Source organism: Vidua chalybeata, chromosome 1 (assembly GCF_026979565.1).
Source record: "Vidua chalybeata isolate OUT-0048 chromosome 1, bVidCha1 merged haplotype, whole genome shotgun sequence".
In the NCBI taxonomy this organism is placed as follows: Eukaryota; Metazoa; Chordata; class Aves; order Passeriformes; family Viduidae; genus Vidua; species Vidua chalybeata.
The window spans coordinates 49,719,885-49,737,572 of record NC_071530.1 but is presented as its reverse complement, the minus strand read 5'-3'; the positions used below and the strand labels follow the sequence as shown (position 1 = coordinate 49,737,572).

At 36.8% G+C, this 17,688-nt stretch overlaps 1 protein-coding gene across 1 annotated transcript in view; it reads left to right on the top strand.

Annotated features, from left to right (window-relative positions):
* CUL1 (cullin 1) overlaps window positions 1-17,688 on the top strand; it is a 37,682-nt gene that overhangs the window by 1,431 nt on the left and 18,563 nt on the right. Inside the window, exons 2-6 of the mRNA XM_053938012.1 lie at window positions 11,153-11,327; window positions 12,007-12,174; window positions 13,208-13,258; window positions 14,232-14,322; window positions 15,038-15,201. Of these exons, the coding sequence (XP_053793987.1) occupies window positions 11,153-11,327; window positions 12,007-12,174; window positions 13,208-13,258; window positions 14,232-14,322; window positions 15,038-15,201 (649 nt within the window). The remainder of the gene's footprint in view (window positions 1-11,152; window positions 11,328-12,006; window positions 12,175-13,207; window positions 13,259-14,231; window positions 14,323-15,037; window positions 15,202-17,688) is intronic.

The following is a 17,688-nucleotide window of genomic DNA, read 5'->3' as shown; positions in this document are numbered from 1 at the left end:
TCTATCTGCAGAATCCATGCTCCAAGCCATGGTGGGAGAAGCCCTGAGCAGCCTACCGACTGTTTCTAGGATACTTTTTTAATTGTGATGGGAAGAAGAAATAACATGTGTTTAGGGCCAGTACTTTTCCTAAGATTTAAAATTAGTGATTTCTTGCAGCGCTAGGTTGAACGTTGGTTTTGACTCAGTGAAACAAGTCCGTAAAAGTTGAATGTCTGCTAGAAATTTGACATGCAGTCGAAGCTCAGAGTTTTTTCTCGTGAGTGCCTTTAATATATTCTTGTTCATGAGGTCTGTTAAGCATGGCAGCTGAAGACTAACTACTGATTACAATGGTAATGGTTAAACACTGGCTTTTTCCCTCTCCTGGTATTCTCAAAGATGCTCAGAATGAAGCTGTAAAAGGGATATACTATCTATTAGTTACTCATTTCCTCCCTGCTTCTGCTTCGAGGAATTGTTGGTACGAAAATAAGGACTGTTTTTGTTAATTTCTTAAGTTAATTAATTTAGGGGGTCATTTTGGTGGTGTCCAAAGTCCAAAGTTTGGACTTTTTCTCCAAGTGTTTGGACTTTAATATAATAGTTCAATAACTCAGAATATTTGGTACTGGTTAGGCTGAGTATTTAATCTCTTATGAAGATAGCAATGCATTTTGCATCCTATACCAAGTACATGTGTTCACAAGTTGTGCTTAAAAGATTGCACCCCTTTCAAAGCAGTAACTGTGACATATTTGCCCAGTCTTTGTGTACAGCAAGTCTTGTAGTCTGGTAGACTTCTTTTCAGGAAGCTTTGCTTATTAACCAGTTTAGTTTGGAAAGCAGAACAGCTGCAGATGAGTTTCAGTTGCAGCTGTAATTGGTCTGAAGATCAGCTGTACTTACAAGAATGTCTTGACAATTGACAGTTTAGTCTTTCCTCATCCTCTTTTGTCCTCTTTCTCTCTTTCCCTCTCCACTCCCTTTCTTTTTCTTGTCAGAATATTGCTCCTGAAATGGATTTCATTTTATCCCTGTAACTTATAAGAGGGGAACTGTGCAGATAAGCAAACATACCTTCAGTCCTGTATCTGCTATCGATTTTTCAATCAAAATTGACTGGAGATGTAGAAGATTTTGTTGTGCCTTATTCAAGTACCTCTGGAAAAGAATTAGAATAGTTAACGCAATTCAAGCAGTTCAGACCTCTGTCACAACTGCACTTGTTTTCTTTGTTCAGAGGGTCTCTTTATGAAATGGTAAATTCAGTTTCTTGAGTACAGGCTGGAGCCTGTGCTTAAGGTGGGTTTTTTCCCCTTCATTTCAGTGGGAGCAGAAACAAGCTGATTATTCCAGAAGTTTTCTAGATCTGAGAATATTGAAGAGGTGAACGAAAAATTTTGTTTCTGAATGGTGGTTACCAAGTTCCTCATCCATACTTCTTGTAATTTAGATTTATTTGTGCAAAATTAATTGCAAGGTACCTTTTTTTGTGAGATCAGATGATCATGTCTTTCCTTCTTGTGCGGTTTGTTGTTTTGGTGTTTCATTTTTTTCCCCCACATGTGATATTCTTGAAAATGAAATCTAGATGTTTTTCTGTTCCTTACCCAGATACTATGTATTTCTAGTACTGAAGAGCCTAATCGTTCCTATAACAGTAATTAACATCATCTGACAACCAGTATTACAAGCTAGCTCAGAATTACATGCCAAACATTGACTTTATGCCAAAAAGAGAAATAGCCAATAAAATTAACTAGATTTCTAGGAACAATAGACCTAACAGACTACTAATATTGTGAGGGAAGGGCCTGTTCACCTTGTTTTCCATTTAGTGATTATTAGTTTGGAGGCTGTGATCCGCAGGACTCTCTTGTAAAAGTCAGTGTTTGGGGGAATATGTATACATCTCCTCGTGGCATTTAGTCTGTTTGGAGGAAACTTCAATTAGTCTGTCCAAGAGAGAACCATACTTTTTTGTAGCAAGTTTTGAGTTTCTGTTTTGAATTGTTGGTTGAAAACCTATTACTAGTTTACTAGAATTATTCTTACTCAACTTATTCATATTGCTGTAGGCCACTTGTCTTTATAGCCACCTCTTCTTAACTCCATTTGGCAGTGATAAAATATTCATACATCTTGTGCTATTTTCTTCTCTTTTGGCAGAAAGTGATGTCCATTTTTCAAACTAATTGTATGGTGAGCCTGCAATTTATTTTCCTCAAACCTCATAGTATGAGAGGATGAATTGGGGTTTACTTGACATTTGTATTGAAAGTCAATAGAGAGAATGAAAGGGGTTTGTTACTTTTTTTGTTTTATGTATTTTAAGAAGATTCTCAGGCCAAGTACTAAAATGTTACAAAACTTTGCTACACTGTATCAAAGTAGTGTAATTTTTCACAGTGACTTAGACAAAGAGCTGAGTAACTTTGCTAAAATGTTTTATTTTTTTTTAGAAGCACACATCAACAATTTTCAGATACCACTGGTGAATGGAAAGATTAGCGGTGTGCTTCTCTGTTGTATGTGTGCACTCTTTATTTGAAATGCCAAAATTTTGACATAAATTCATGCTTTCACTGCCCTGATGTACAAAACATAACCTGAGAAGCATATTTAGGCATTCTTTTAAACAATCTAGTTAATTTATGCCCATACAGAACAGACTAATCTTTTAGTCCAAATTTAATATTTAAAGAAAATTTGAGAAAAAATTAGTTTAAAGAGTCCAATTGCTCTTAATTTATAACAGATGAGATTTATATCTACGTGAGAATATCTTAAAATGTTGTCAGTGATAAGAAGAGTTTATAATACTGTAGAAGGTATGATGTGGTTAACTAAGATGTAAGTTGCAATGTCCAGATTGCAGTGTTCAGATTGGCTTTCAAGGTCTTTCATGTGTTATATACATAAAAATTACACTATTGATTTCAAAAGGTTCCTAGAATACATTTCATTAGTTGATTGGCATCATTATCATATAGGTCTTATGTGGAAATTTGAAGAAAGTGACTGAATTTATTGTGACTTAAAATTTGCTCAAGTCTTACACCAGTAAATTGGATCTTAAAAATGTGTTTCTTACATTATTCCATTATTAGCTATCATTAGTAAATATTTTCAAAATAATTGCTTGAAGTTTGTCAAGGATAGGTAAAAGCTAGGCTGTTCTGTCACATTTCATTATTTTATGAAAAATCCTTGCTTATTGTGATTCAATTTTGTTAACTTACTTTAACAAAGTGGTGGCTACTGACTATCCATTGGATCAAATATAAGTAATTGTATATCAGAAAAGGTTACTGTAATAATTTTATAAAATGGGATTTTTTTCCTCACATATTAGCAAGTGATATAGGAAAATACTGTGTTGAACATTAAATAATTGTCGTATGCTTGCACTTTAAAAATACCAGATGACTCAGTATAATCTGTCTGTTCATAAAATAGAAAGTGTAAATATATTTAACTTTTTTTTACCTGTGAGTAGATTCAGCACCAGTAGTATATGTTGACCAAGCAAAACCATGAAGCTCTTTTCTGGCATCCTTTGCCAAGGTCTTTTGTAGTTGCTTCTATTGCAATCTTTTTTCCTTTTTGAATTCGTGTATTGTAGTAGGATTTTAGATCAGCAGACGCATATTAAAACTGAAAATATTTAATTTTCTAATCACATGAATCTGTTGTTACCAGGCAGCACAGTATGTTCTTGGTTTTTTTTCTTTCTGAACAGATTATTATGCTCTTTCTATGCGAAAAGATACTGAGGTGTTAGGGCATGCACTTCTTATTTACATCTCAGACACTGTTCCACTTTCTCTTAAGATTCTATTACTCTTAAGAGTGTCATCCTTTCACTTCAGTGTCAAATTGTTTAAGGTCACTTTGGATACATCAAGGCAGCCTCTTCTGTCTGCTACTGTTAGTCCTGCATATATTCAATATCTTATTTCATAGGAATTCTCATGTTCCAGTTAGTGCTTGTGTGAAACATGAAGGCAGAAGTAAATGTATTTGTTGATATGTTTCAAGGGTACATAATAGAGTTTTTCTTGTGTGGAAAGGTACATATAATTGTGTGTATTTACAAAGATTGCATCTTCAGTTTGAAAGAAGGGCAGAATATGTTTATATTTGTGCAATCATTTCCTTTATGCACTCTTCCACAATGATTGCTTGCTGTTCTACTTGCTTTTTATAGTAACCAATAATATTCTGTTCAGAACTAACCTCTGTCAATGCAAAGAAAGAAATTTAAAAGCAGCCTCAGTTATGGAGGTTCTTATGCTCGCTGGCATAAAGACTTTGTTTATGGCATAAGACTTTGTTTATGCATTTGGCTTTGAAATTTTGTGTTTTCCTTGTAACAGTGCTTCTGTGGGATGCACTTCAGTTTATGCTGTAGAGAGAAACAAGACGTTATCTATTAGTCTTCAGATGGCTTTTGCTGAAAGTGTCTATGATCTCAGACTTGTAGAAACATGTTTGAGCTGAGTTATGCCTGGATTTTCATAGCAGCTGCATGGCTGATGCTGTAATAGCTTCTCAGTCTCTTGCCTCAGTCCTTTCCTGACCAAAATGGTTTGTCTAAAGTGGAGTATTTTAGGGGAGCAGTTGTATCAAATCTAGAGACTAATGTATCAATGTATCAAAATCTATCAATTGAAACTTAATCACAAGTGGTAAATGTGTGAGTTTGGGTACAGGATCTTAACTTTGTTTGTTTGCTTTCTCTGAATTGCTTTGTGGGGATAACCCTTACTTACTGGATGATGAACTGAACATAGATAAAATCTCTTGCTTATACCTTCGAGAAAAGAATGAAGGTTTCTGGGGTGTTTATTTTACTGCTGCTCCTCACAAAGCTAAAGTGAGTGTTTAAAGCACTTGTTCTGAAAAGCGATTGGTTTTTCACAACCTTATAATTTCAAAAACTCATGCAAAATTCTTTCATCCATTTGACTCACAAAACATTAAAGTCATGTAGGCATGTCCACTTCTCTTAGCATCTTCTCTTATGTCTGGGGTAATCCAGCCTAATCTTCTGGATTTCAACAGGACTTGAATGGCTTTAATTTTGAAGAAAATATATAAAGCTGTTCTTTAGTAAATATAATAATCTGTGTTATTTGTAATAGAAGTGGTTGTACAATAATACAAAGCTTCTATAGCCTTCCCTAGCAATTTTCCTATCAGTGTTTGCAGTAATTCTCTATATGATGTTCTTGCATGCCTTTGGTGTAATCTAGGAAAATACAGATTTTTCACAAAAGTGGAATTAATCTCAATTTAGTCCTGCAGGCCAGCTACTGAGCCTGAAGTTAATTACTGCTTAAGGTCTGTGAAACAGTAAATTTATGCCTAAAACTGACCTTTATTTTCAAGAGACTAGAAGTAATGAGAGAGAAATTGTGATTGGGCAGTTGTTTGGCCTGTGTTATTGTGGGCATCTCTGCGCTATAGTTTTCTGCTGTGTTCTGTTCATTCTGCTTCCCTTTCAGTTCCTTTAATTTTACATACCTGCTCCTCACACAGACTTCTTCCAGTTATTTTCCATAGCAAAATGAAAGAACTCTGGGGACCTGGCTGTGCTGTTTAAAGGTGAACCACTTACTACCTCAGCAGAACTATTTTCTTTTAAAAACTTTAAGACTTATGCAAAACTGAATGATTTATACTCATCAGTGTAGAGTGCTTTCTTGTTGTGTGTTGAATTACACAACTGATAGTTTTTCTTATATAATTTTGGTTTGCAGTTGCTTCCAGAAGAAAAATCCTGTATGGAGTACTTTGGTACTTTTCAAGGGCAGAGGGTAGATTAGAGTTGACCATGACATGCTCAAGCTTGTGTTCTGTTGGTATACTTGCTCAAAAAATGTATGCAGTGCTGCTGAAAGTGCCTGTTTCACTTCCCCAGTGTGGACACAGAAGTTGGGATCTGCTCACCAAAGGGTCTGGGGCCAGGGACCACTGTTGGTTGTAGTGTTGGTTACTTCCCCAGTCCTCATGACTGTTTGCTTGCATGAACTCCCATGCTACTGGAAACCAGGTGGCAAGTAAGCTCTCCAGCTGGATTGTGTGTTAGGGCCATTTCCTCCAGTGGAAGTGATCTCCTACAAGGCCTCAAATACATTAGGGTGTGGCAGCATGGGATTTTTTTTTTTTTCCTGTTGCCTATCTTTAGAAACTGAGCCAAGACTGTCCAAAGTAATGTAAATTATAGTGGTGACAGAGGTGGTAAAAATAATTTGTCTTTGGTTGCTTTTTGTTTTGAAGACTTTTGGAGGAGAATAAAGTTTTGAAAAGGAATTTAATCTTGAACAGCAAAATGCTGAATTATTTTATAAACTTTTTTGCAGTTTTCTACCTCAAATTTATTTTAGACAGGAAAATTAAATTTCTCCTTCACTGTAGGGAAGGTGTAGAGGTCATATGAGATTGATCATGATCTTTTCTTCCTCTAGGTGGTTTGTCTTCTGGGCCAAATCTGAAGTTCAGCAGTCCAAGTTCAGCAGCTTGGGGATCTGCAGAGCTTCACTGTGGTTCAAACTTTTCTATTGATGAATTAACTTCTCTGCTTGTTATGGTATGCAAATTGCTATACGGAATTGTGCAAACACTCCCAAAAATGTTTCCTGGTAACTGTATATGTATATAGCTTCCAGCATACCATGCATTGAGGGATTTATTTTGCTTTCTGCAACTAGGAATTCTTTTCATAGCATTCCTGTTGTGATTCTCAGATGGACTGTCATACACTTTGTTGTAAGCAGTGCAAATCTAATTTTGTTTTGAATATGTCAGTCTTTCTGTCAGGGGCTGGCTCTAGCAGATGGGGGGGACAGATTGTAAACAAAGTGTGAGGGAGCATGCTTTATGTAGAATATGTCAAAGAGTTACACTTGCATTGTTCCACACAAGTCAAACTGAAGTGAGTTTGCAACTAGAGCACTTCAAAAGTGCTGTCTTGGACCTTTTGGCTAGCAAATCTCAAGCCAGAATAAAAGATAAAGATGAGCATTACTGGAATTACTTTTGTTGCAGCTCTGAGGTGATTACTGTCAGGCATGGACAAAAGGTCTCAGTCTCTGTGTTTACTTTACAATGAATCCTGGGTTTAATAGTAAAATGTATGGGGTAAGAAAAAGGCTTATGTCTTCTAATCTTGGCCTTTTATTTTTCTGAATGCTGTTGTGATTGTTTGTAGAGATGAATAGAATGTTTTTGTCAGGCAGTACTCTCAAAACTGCAAGAATTATCCTTCATCTCGACAGTCTTCCTATTTTCAAGCGTGCTCAAAGCCACTTGGGATAAGAGAGGGGAAGAATGAGACAAGACTGTCAAGGGGGTATTTATGAATCAGCCCTAATTTCATAATATCATGATGAAGTTTTCCATAAACAATTTAGAAAAATTTATATATTAGCTATTTTAAAATTAACCTGTGGGGTAAACCTGCTTTTCTTATTTGTGGCAAGACAATAAGTTGCATATCTAGAGGAAAATGGTTGTGCTGTGTGGTGTTCTTCACTTGAACAGAGAATTCTGAAATCAAAGTGTAGATAGTAAAAGTAGCAACAGTGCCAGGGAATTTGAGCAAACAAATGACTAGGAGGTGGAAGAAATCATTAATGTCCAGGAAATCAGTGGCTGATAAGAGGCTGAGTAAAAGCTCAATTGCTTCAATTCAATACAAATGAAGTCTATGTTATTGGCTGACATCGTGGGAAATTTACTTACTGGCATCTGGATGAGTTAATGGATAAGAAATAAATGTACGCAGTGTATTTTCAAGAAGGGTTAATCTTAGGCAAAGAGCATTACTTCTTTGCACAGAATGCAATGACTTTCTGAATAAGCATGTAAATATAGACTGTGAGTAGGCTTTCCATACAGTTTGATGTGAAGACCCTGAGCCTTGTTCCTGGTGGCATGCAGGATACTCTGATCATTATACCCAGTTTAAGGGTATGTTTTGTCTATGAAGTGTTTTATAAAATTAATTACAAGGAAGATAATTGATTATTTGGAGACAGTTTTCTTCTTAAGCTTTACTACTTAGAAGCAAATCTGTTTATAATGACTGTAAGACATCATATCTTTGTCGTTTATAATTCTCTTGGTATTTATTTGTGCTGATGTCTTGCCATTTTATTGTGCTGGACTTTGTGAAGGGAAAGATAAGAGTCAAGTCTGTGCAATATATTAATTTCCTGGTTCATGGTGTGCTGTGGAGGAAACCTGTCTGGTGATTAAAGCTGGGTCCACTTGTGTTGAGGGGTGAAGTACTGTAATGGTCTGCGGGGGAGGTGGTGGAGTCACCCTGGATGTGTTTAAAAAGAGACTGAATATGGCACTGGGTACCATGGTTTAGTTGAGGTGTTAGAGCATGGGTTAGACTCGATGATCTTGAAGGTCTCTTCCAACCTAGTGATTCTGTAAAAACACAAAGCCAAATCAAACATTCTGGATTGGTTAATACAATGTTTTCTAACAAGGATGTGACTCAAAAGCCTGTCCTTGGACTATCAATAGAAGAGTGAGTGCTCAGTAGCTTCATTCCTGTTGGCTGATTGTTGTTTGTGTGAGTCATTAGGGTGATTTTTATTGTCAGATCTAAGTTCTCTTCAAGTTCAATTTAGGTGGTACCTAGTTAGTTTATTTTTCTTGCTTGTGGAATGCAGCTTCTTTAAGGATGCCTTCTTATTTGAAGTGTTTGGGACAATGTGACTTCCACTTACTACTTTGGAAGAATTCTGAATATTTGAGTTTTTAGATGAGAAAACAGAATGTGTTCTAGAAATGCTACATTTACAGTTACAGCAAGTCTTCCAGGCTGTAGTAGTGTAAGAGGAAAAAATATTGCTGCCACTTGCTAGGGGCATCTGCTGCCTCTCTGATACCTGGCTTAAAGATTTAAAGAGCAGACTTCCTACCCTGGGACAATTATCAGATTTTTCAGGTAGAAAGCAGTGAAGTTACAACAAGAGCTCTAAAGGTAATCAAGAGACTTCAGGGACTCAGGATGACTGGTTAAGAGATCAGAAGCTGAAGTGGTTTTCACGTTTCTCTTTCTAATTGCAAGGAATGATGAAAGAAGAAACAGGAAGAGCTGGCAGATCAATACTTGGCTCTGAGCCTGGTGTCAGTGACCGAATTTTTTTTTTTTTTAATCAGTGCTAGGTTTATATGACACCAGGCCTGCTGGTGACAGATATGGTATACCTGTCTCAAAAAGGGAGAAGTATATTTGCAGATAACAGAGTTAGCAGGTCTTCTAGAGAGAGCTTTAAACGAGATTTGACAAGGAAAACGGATAAAAACCAGGGGGCAGCATGCCAGTGTTTGAGGGATGGTGTGCTAGTGAGGTCCTTCAGTCTGATATCTCAGTGGAGGTAGGCAATGGAGACCCATGTGGCAGCAAAGAAAAAAAAGGGTCACTGTGTTAGAAACCACAGAATTGCCTGGTCACACAGGAATTAGGGCTTCTAGCCAAAAAAAAAAAAAAAAAAAAAAGGCGGTGGGATCAACAGCTCAACCAAGTGCATTTGTATGAATGCATGTAGCAAGGCAGCAGGCACGCAGCCAGTCACAAGCCTTCTTCCCAAGGGCTCAGTGCTGGAGCCAGTTCTGTTCAGCAATGACTGAGACAAGGGGATCAAGTGCACCCTCAGTGATTTGGCAGAGCATGCCGAGTTGGCTGAGGGTGCTGATCTGCTGGAGTATGGGTAGGCTCTGCAGAGGGGTCCAAAGAGGCAAGGCCAGTGAGCTGAGGCCTGTGGTACAAGGTTCAGCAAGGCCAAGTGCTGGGTCCTGCACTTTAACCACAACAACCCCAGGCAGTGCTGCAGGTTGGGGGAAGAGTGGCTGGAAAGCTGCCCCATGGAAAAGGACCTGGGGGTGCTGTTTGACATCTGTCTGAATGTGAGACAGCATGTGCCCAGGTGGCCAAGAAGGCCAATGACATCCTGGCCTATATCAGCAATAGTGTGGCCAGCAGGAGCAGGGCAGTGATGATCCTGCTACAGTTAGCACCTCAAATCCTGTGTCCAGTTCTGGGCTTCTTACAACAGGAAAGACATTGAGGGGCTGGAGCATGTTCAGAGAAAGGCAACAGAGCTGGGGAAGGGCCTGGAGCACAAGGCTGATGAGGAGAGGCTGAGGGAGCTGGGAGTGTTTAGCCTGGAGAAAAGGAGGCTCAGGACAGACCTCATTGCTCTCTACAACTACCTGAAAGGAGTTCAAGACAAGGGTTATCCCCTTCTCCCATGTAATAAGCAACAGGACAAGAGGAAATGGCCCTAAGTTGCATCAGAGGAGAAGTAGGTTGGATATTAGGAAAACTTTCTTTACTGTAAGTGTTGTCATGCATTGGAATGATGTGTCCAGATAGGTGGTGGAATCAGTGTCTCTGGAGGTATTTAAAAGATCCTTAGATAGGGTGATTAGGGAGATGGTTTAGTGGTGACTTGGTGGTGCTGTATTAATGGTTGGACTCATCATAGAAGTATTTTTTGATCTAAACAATTCTATGACTGTGATTTTACACTAAAATGTTGGGATTAACTTGTAGCCTAAAATTGGGTTTTAGTGAATCTCATCTTATGGTGTGCATTTAAATGTGTGTGTGTGTTTCACCATTACTGCTTTCCAGGTTCATCCTGTGTGCCAATCTTAAGTGGCCAAATCTTTTATAGAGGATGGTGTTTGAAAGAATGCAAAAGTATTCTCTTGTGTTTTCAACTACTGAATGTTGCTTGAGGCTAGTATTGAAATTTCTTTCAGTTCAAATAAAAGCTTATGTATTTATAGAACACCAATATAATAGATCAAATAAATTCCATTTAAATAATCTTATCAGCAAATTCCACTGCTTTGTTTTCTTGGTGGTCTTGTTAAGTAAGCATTAAATAAATTTAATGTTGGGGTCAGTACTTGCAGTGCTCTCAGTCTGACACAATTTTGCTGCAGATAATTCTGCTGAAAATTACTTAATTTTCTTAGCTGTGATTTGATTTGATGTGGGCTAGTGCATCTTGTAATGCATTATGTTTAAGTCATTTACAGTTGTATAAATAATAGCTTATTGAAATTAACATTGGTTTTATTGTATTTTTAATGTCTTAACGGTGGCAAATATATTCCTTAACTTTCCTGTCAGTCATGTTTATAACTACTGTACCAGTGTACACCAGTCGAATCAAGCACGGGGAGCAGGAGTACCTCCTTCTAAATCGAAAAAGGGACAGACACCTGGAGGTGCTCAGTTTGTTGGCTTGGAATTGTACAAACGGCTAAAAGAATTTCTGAAGAACTACTTGACTAATCTCCTTAAGGTAAGATGGGGTATGAGATTGATCTGCACTTGCAGTAACATAAACTGGGCTGAGAAGAAAAGCTGTATCAACAAGCTTAGAGGTGTGTGCAGCCACTGGAAGTTAACTGAATGATTTTAAAAGGTACTTTTGTCTCTGTAGCCATTAGAATGTTTTGTTGGCTTTACCTCAGACATAGATCAGTTCCTAAGCTTGTACCTGTGAGCTGCTTTTCCTCTTCAAGCCAAAACAACATTCCTGTGTTTTATGGAAGTAATGTCACATGACATCTTAAGCTGTCCTGAACTTGAGCAAGAATAGCTGAACTTTCCAAGCAATTAACCAGCATATTAAGAATGCTGAAAAAATGGATGCCTGTCATGTTGGAAATGCCTGATGGTAGACTTTACTTTAGTTTAATAAATAAACTACTAATAGAGCTGGATGTTGTCTTGCATCCAGAGGGACAGGGATGTCTTCTGGAACTTTATCTGTGCTATGCATTTTTTTCCAGCCTTTTAATTTCAAAATCTAATACTGGATTTGTGCTTTATTAATGTAGAACTAAATGTATTAGCAGTATGTTTCCTGTAAATACATTGCATGGTGTAGATTTATTACACAGTCAGTTTGTATACCCTGATATGTCTTGGCTGTACCTTAAAATTGTGCAACAGTACTGGCAAACTTGTAATTTCAGGATGGTGAAGATTTGATGGATGAGAGTGTGCTGAAATTCTACACTCAACAGTGGGAAGATTATAGGTTTTCAAGCAAAGTATTGAATGGGATATGTGCCTACCTCAATCGACATTGGGTTCGTCGTGAGTGCGATGAAGGTCGTAAAGGAATATATGAAATTTATTCAGTAAGTAGCTTTTTGAAGTGAGTGATTTGTCCATTCCATCTGCCATGTTTGCATTATCATTCTACAGATCACTCCTTGAATCTTGTAGGAGGTTCATAGACATTTTGAAGAAGTGGGCAAAATGGCATTCTCCCTCCTTTCCCTACTCCTACTTCAGTATATTTGTAAAAATCCCAAGGGTCTAAGTCTGTGAGATGTTTAATCTGCCTTGTATGTTTTGGGACTTCAGCAGTAGACTGTTGAGGGTTGTCTGAATGTTTGCTGCTTAGTGTTATCTGTGTGCCTCAGCATGGCATTGTCATCCTACTTACAATTCAGCCAAGCATTTCAAACACCAAATGAAGCAGTAAACAGTATTTTTTTTTTTTGCTGATGCCTTCAATATATTTCTACAAATTTTTTAGCATCCAAGCTGCTAAAATTCGGACAACATTTGGTTTGTAGTGCAAGTTATTTTGGTACAGTTCTGAAAAATTGATATGTGATCTTGATAATTTTTTGTAATGTGAAGTAATATAAGAACTTAACAGAACTTCACTGTCTCAGGTAACTAAAAGGGTTTTTTTAAAATAAAGGGTAGTTACTCTCCTTACTGGTGAAGCATTAGGAAAGTGCTGTGCTATTTTCCTGTTTCACTAAAATAATTTTGCATATGGTAGAAAAACAGTTGATATCCTTAGTTCCCTTCTTCTTAACTTTAGTAGCCTAATGCTAAGGGACTATGTCAGTTTGGAAAATGCCAACACAAAAAGCTGTGTGTTTTCAAAGTCATTCAAAGTGGGTTTTGTTGGTTTCCAGAGTTGGCAGTGGATCCCCTGGTAGAAAAAGGAACAACTTAGTGGTAGTGGTAAACCCGGTTGTAATTTTAATGTGAAACAATCTCATTGCTTGAGAAATATGTGTGTCAAAAGATAGTTTTAGAAGTTCTGATTAGTTTGCATATTATATCAGCTTTCCTTAAAGGGAGTTACCCTACATGTATATGTAAATATTTTCTTTATTCTATTTTTTTTCTCCCTTCCTTTACTTCTAGCTTGCCTTGGTGACCTGGAGAGACTGCTTATTCAGGCCATTAAATAAGCAGGTATATATATATTAATATATTACAACTCTAGTGTTATTTTATATGGTTAATTTCATATATTGTTAGTAACTGCTTCAAGGAGTCTGGGGGGGGATGGGGGTGTGCACAGACCTGGAAAATAAAATTGAGCCTTCTGCTTCTCCTTTGTGATTCTAAAAAAGCAGATAAATAGACCTTTGTGTGTGTGATTGAACCTTGATACCAAGACTGTTCTGTTATCTCTTTCCTGAGAGGACCCTTGGCTTTTTTTAAAATAAGCTAAGGGGACTTGAAGTAGCAGTTTCAGTGGTTACTAAATTAGGCAGGAGTACAGGCTGATGACAGTCATGTCTTAAGGTTTGGGAGTCAAGATTGGATGAGAACAGATAGGGACAGGCTGGGATTTTGGTCTCCGAATGTTACTGTGAGTTGTTACATTTACAGTGATGCCTGGGAGACTCAGGTCAGCCAAATGTTTAAAATTAGTGAACCAGCACAATATAAAACAAGGCATTCCATCACAAATTTTAGGTACATGTGTATGTTGATTTCACTTCTTACCAGTACTTCATGATGAAGTAGTTGCAGCAGATTGTTTGTCTGAAGAACAGATGATTAGCTCAGGTCTTACTACAGTGTTTTGTATTTCAGGTATAAAGAAAAAAAAGAGAAGTTTGGCTTTGAAGGTTTTTTGTTTGGTTTTTTTGGGGGTTTTTTTTGGTTTTTTTTTGTTTTTTAATTAAAGAAAAAAAAAACCACTAAGCGCTTTAATACCCATATACACCTTACCACTAATTAGATTATAATTATGTTGTATAACTTAAAGGAGTATCATTCTCTGTAGGAACTTTATATGTTCACATCTCCTTAAATGTTGTTCTCAAGGTGCCTGACTTTTAATGAATATGGAAATACACTCCTAATTAAGTATGGTGCTTGATCTACCAGCTGCTTTCTCTGTGCTTGACTTAACTTTTAATCCCTGTTTTCTAAGGTAACAAATGCAGTGTTGAAATTGATTGAAAAGGAAAGAAATGGTGAAACTATCAATACAAGGCTGATCAGTGGAGTTGTACAATCCTATGGTAAATGTGATTTCTTTAAGATTCTGTTACTTTCTTAAAAATAAATAAATGTATGTACCCTATCAGAGCCCAGAAGTAACATCCCACCTCCTCATATGTCCAGTAAAGATTTTTTTTTACAGTAATGTAAACGCAATTCTGTATTGTTTAACTTCACATTTTACTGATACTTTATACAATAACAGATGATTGTACCATATTTGTGAAACTTGAGAGTGCAACTGATAGACAAGAGTGTTCATCATTTACAAATCAGTTATTATGGAACTAAATCTGGAAGTGGGGAGGGATGCTATTTTGCATAGCAGAGTGGGGTTGCTTTTTCCCTTTTGCATAATATTGAGAGCATTGCCATCCAAATTACTGATCTGTTTCATTAATGAAAGCGAAAGCATATCATCTGGAACTCTTAAGAGGGAAAAATGAAAGGAGAATTTGAACTAGCATTTGAGAAAGCGAAGTTTTCCAAATCCTATAATCCTACATTTAAGAAATGTATCTTAAAGTGTAGTTGACGTTAGTAATGTCTTGTACTGATATTTTTTAAATGCAAAATCAATGTTCTTTTTTAAAAGTGATGCTGATGCAGTCCCAGTTGATTGCTTTCATCTAAATTAGAAGGAGTGTCCTTGTTTATTTGCAGGAGACCACTTCATAAAAAACCAATTTTTTTATTTCTTGGTCTTTTTTGTTTGGTTGTGTTTTTTTCCTTTAGTGGAGCTGGGGCTGAATGAAGATGATGCATTTGCAAAAGGACCTACACTAACTGTCTATAAAGAATCCTTTGAATCTCAGTTTCTTGCTGACACAGAGAGATTTTATACACGAGAAAGTACTGAATTCTTGCAACAGAACCCAGTCACAGAGTACATGAAGAAGGTAAGTTACTTAATCTGCTTTCTGATTTTTGTTTTTCTGGATACAGATTTTTTTAGAGATAAAGGAATATATGTTCTAGGCTTTTATTAAAAGTTTCTTAAACTTTTCTTAAAATTATGGTTATTTTACAGAAACAGCTGGTTTTCCCTGTAGTGATTTGCTTCTGTGTTTATCTGGTCTGAAGTTTGTCTCCTTACCTCACTTCAGTGAATACAGTGAAAGTAGGAAGATTTCTGAACAGTAAAACCAGAAGATTTTTATTAAAATAAATTTCGATATTTTAGACTTCAAGACACCAAAACAATAATTCTGCTTTAATACCACAAGTTTATCATTCCAGTACAAGAAACAGTGTGGTGACACACTTATTGAAGTACCTTCCTGAGCAAGCTGGCTAAGGAAATACATCATTAATTAGCTTTAATTCTCTCAGAATATTTTAGTGTTGTGAGCCCCTACAAAGCACTTCTGATCAACAGAGGCCAGGTTTAAATTCTTAATTAGTCTCTGGTTTTGGGGATCCCAGGGCAACTAAGGGCCAGCAGGATAAACACTGGCTATTTCTGGCCTGGTTATTAGGTCAGTCTTACTGACCCAGTAGTAGATAGGTCATCTTCCACCTTGGACAAGTGCTGCTTCATATATTTTTTTCTTGGCCCATTTCTTCACTTTCTAAATTGCTGCTTGTTTATTCCCTTTCAGCTTAGTTAAAAAATAAGAGAACTTTTTAAGTATGTAATGTGCAGATACACATCCCTCCCTGCGGTATTCTTTGTGTAATGCTTTTTAACACAGAATATATCCTTTCTTAACTCTTGGCATTAAAGTCAATGAATTACCCCAAAAGAAAAGAAAAAGATTGGAGGGGAAGTCCAATAACACAGTAAAAGGAATTGTACCTTTAGTAGTGTCCCAATAATTACCAGACCAACCTTTGTTTACTTTTCTGTTGTTGAATTAATTTTTTTTCTTCCCTTTCAAGTTCTTGTTTTAACTTTCATCCTAAAGTATATATAAAGAGAAAGTAAGGAAATTTCAGTCATTCGGGACCTGAATGACTGGCTCATCCAGACTTTCTTGGTACAGGACAGTAAGAAGCTGTCTGAAGGTCATTGCTATTTCAAGAACTAGAGATTATGGACAAGTAGAAATAGCTGATTAGTACCCTAAACAATCCTCAAGGCTTCAGAAATCCACAAAACAACAACTTGGTTTGCTTGAAGCTGATGTTGAAGATGAAAGCACATACAAAGTTAGCAGACAGCAGGGGAAATGTTCAGCAGGAAAGTGTGTAGCCTTATGTATTTGCTCAAATTAATATATTAGAGATGTATACAAGCCATTTGGGCACTCTTGGCATCTCCTTACATACTAGTGGCTGTAAGATCTTAAAAGTAATCTGATGGAAGCATGAACCGTGAACAGAGTAATCTCAAAGTAAATAAGTTAGTATACTTACTTGACATTCTCATTGGAGCACTGTACTTTGAGTTCCGTCTGGCGATAAATAGCATTGCAAAATATAAAGAAACCTCGGAGTACCTTAGGGCACACCAGCATAGCATGACTGTTACTGTGTTACAGTAGAATTGTGATAGTGTCTTGTAGAACAGTCAGTGAAATCTTAACTAGAACTAGGATTTGTGTATGTAGTTACATAGGCAGACTTACTGAGTTTAGAAGGATTGTGAATTTTTCTTCTCAGGCCAGAACTCATGAGTAAAGTTGGCATAGCCTGATGTGCTGTAGGGAAAAAGGTCAGTATTTCTTAACACCATTCCTTGAAATACAGTCTTCCACTTCTTTATAGTTGAAACAAGTAAAGATACTGTTGTGTGAACTAATTATTTTTCACTTGTTTCTGCACTGTGACTTTAAAAGGAAAATGTAGTTATAAGAACACCAAATAAAACAGAAAGTATAAGGAAACATGAAGTTAGAGTAAATACTTCTTTTCATAGAAGAGCTCACAATGAGAGCTGACTGTTAACATTAAAAGTGAAGGCCTAAGGATATTTTAAGAAGCAGCGGAATTTCCTAACTACACAAATACAGAATTTATTAAATACAGGCTAAGTAGTTCCAGTGTTCATAAGAAAGATTTGCTGCTATTTGCTGTCAGTAAGGAAGTTGATTGTTACTCTTTACTGGTAAGAAACTGGCAAGTACTCTGGAGCTGGAGCTTCTATCCCTTCTCAAGTTTCTGATTTCATTTCCTGTATTTTGATCAGTACTGGTTTAGCTCTAGGAGACACTAATCCAGGATCATTTCACAAGACCTAAGTGCAAAATCATTGCAGAATGAGTGAAGCTAACAGTCGCTTAGATGATTTAAAGCTGTCCATGTGTGGGGCAGTGCATTTGCAGTGTAACTGTTCCTTTTTTATTGTCCACAATATGATCTTTCATACTTGCTTGTTACTCTGGCCTACTAGGACAACAAATTAATATAATTCCATTTTCTTGATGATGATGTTAATTTAAATA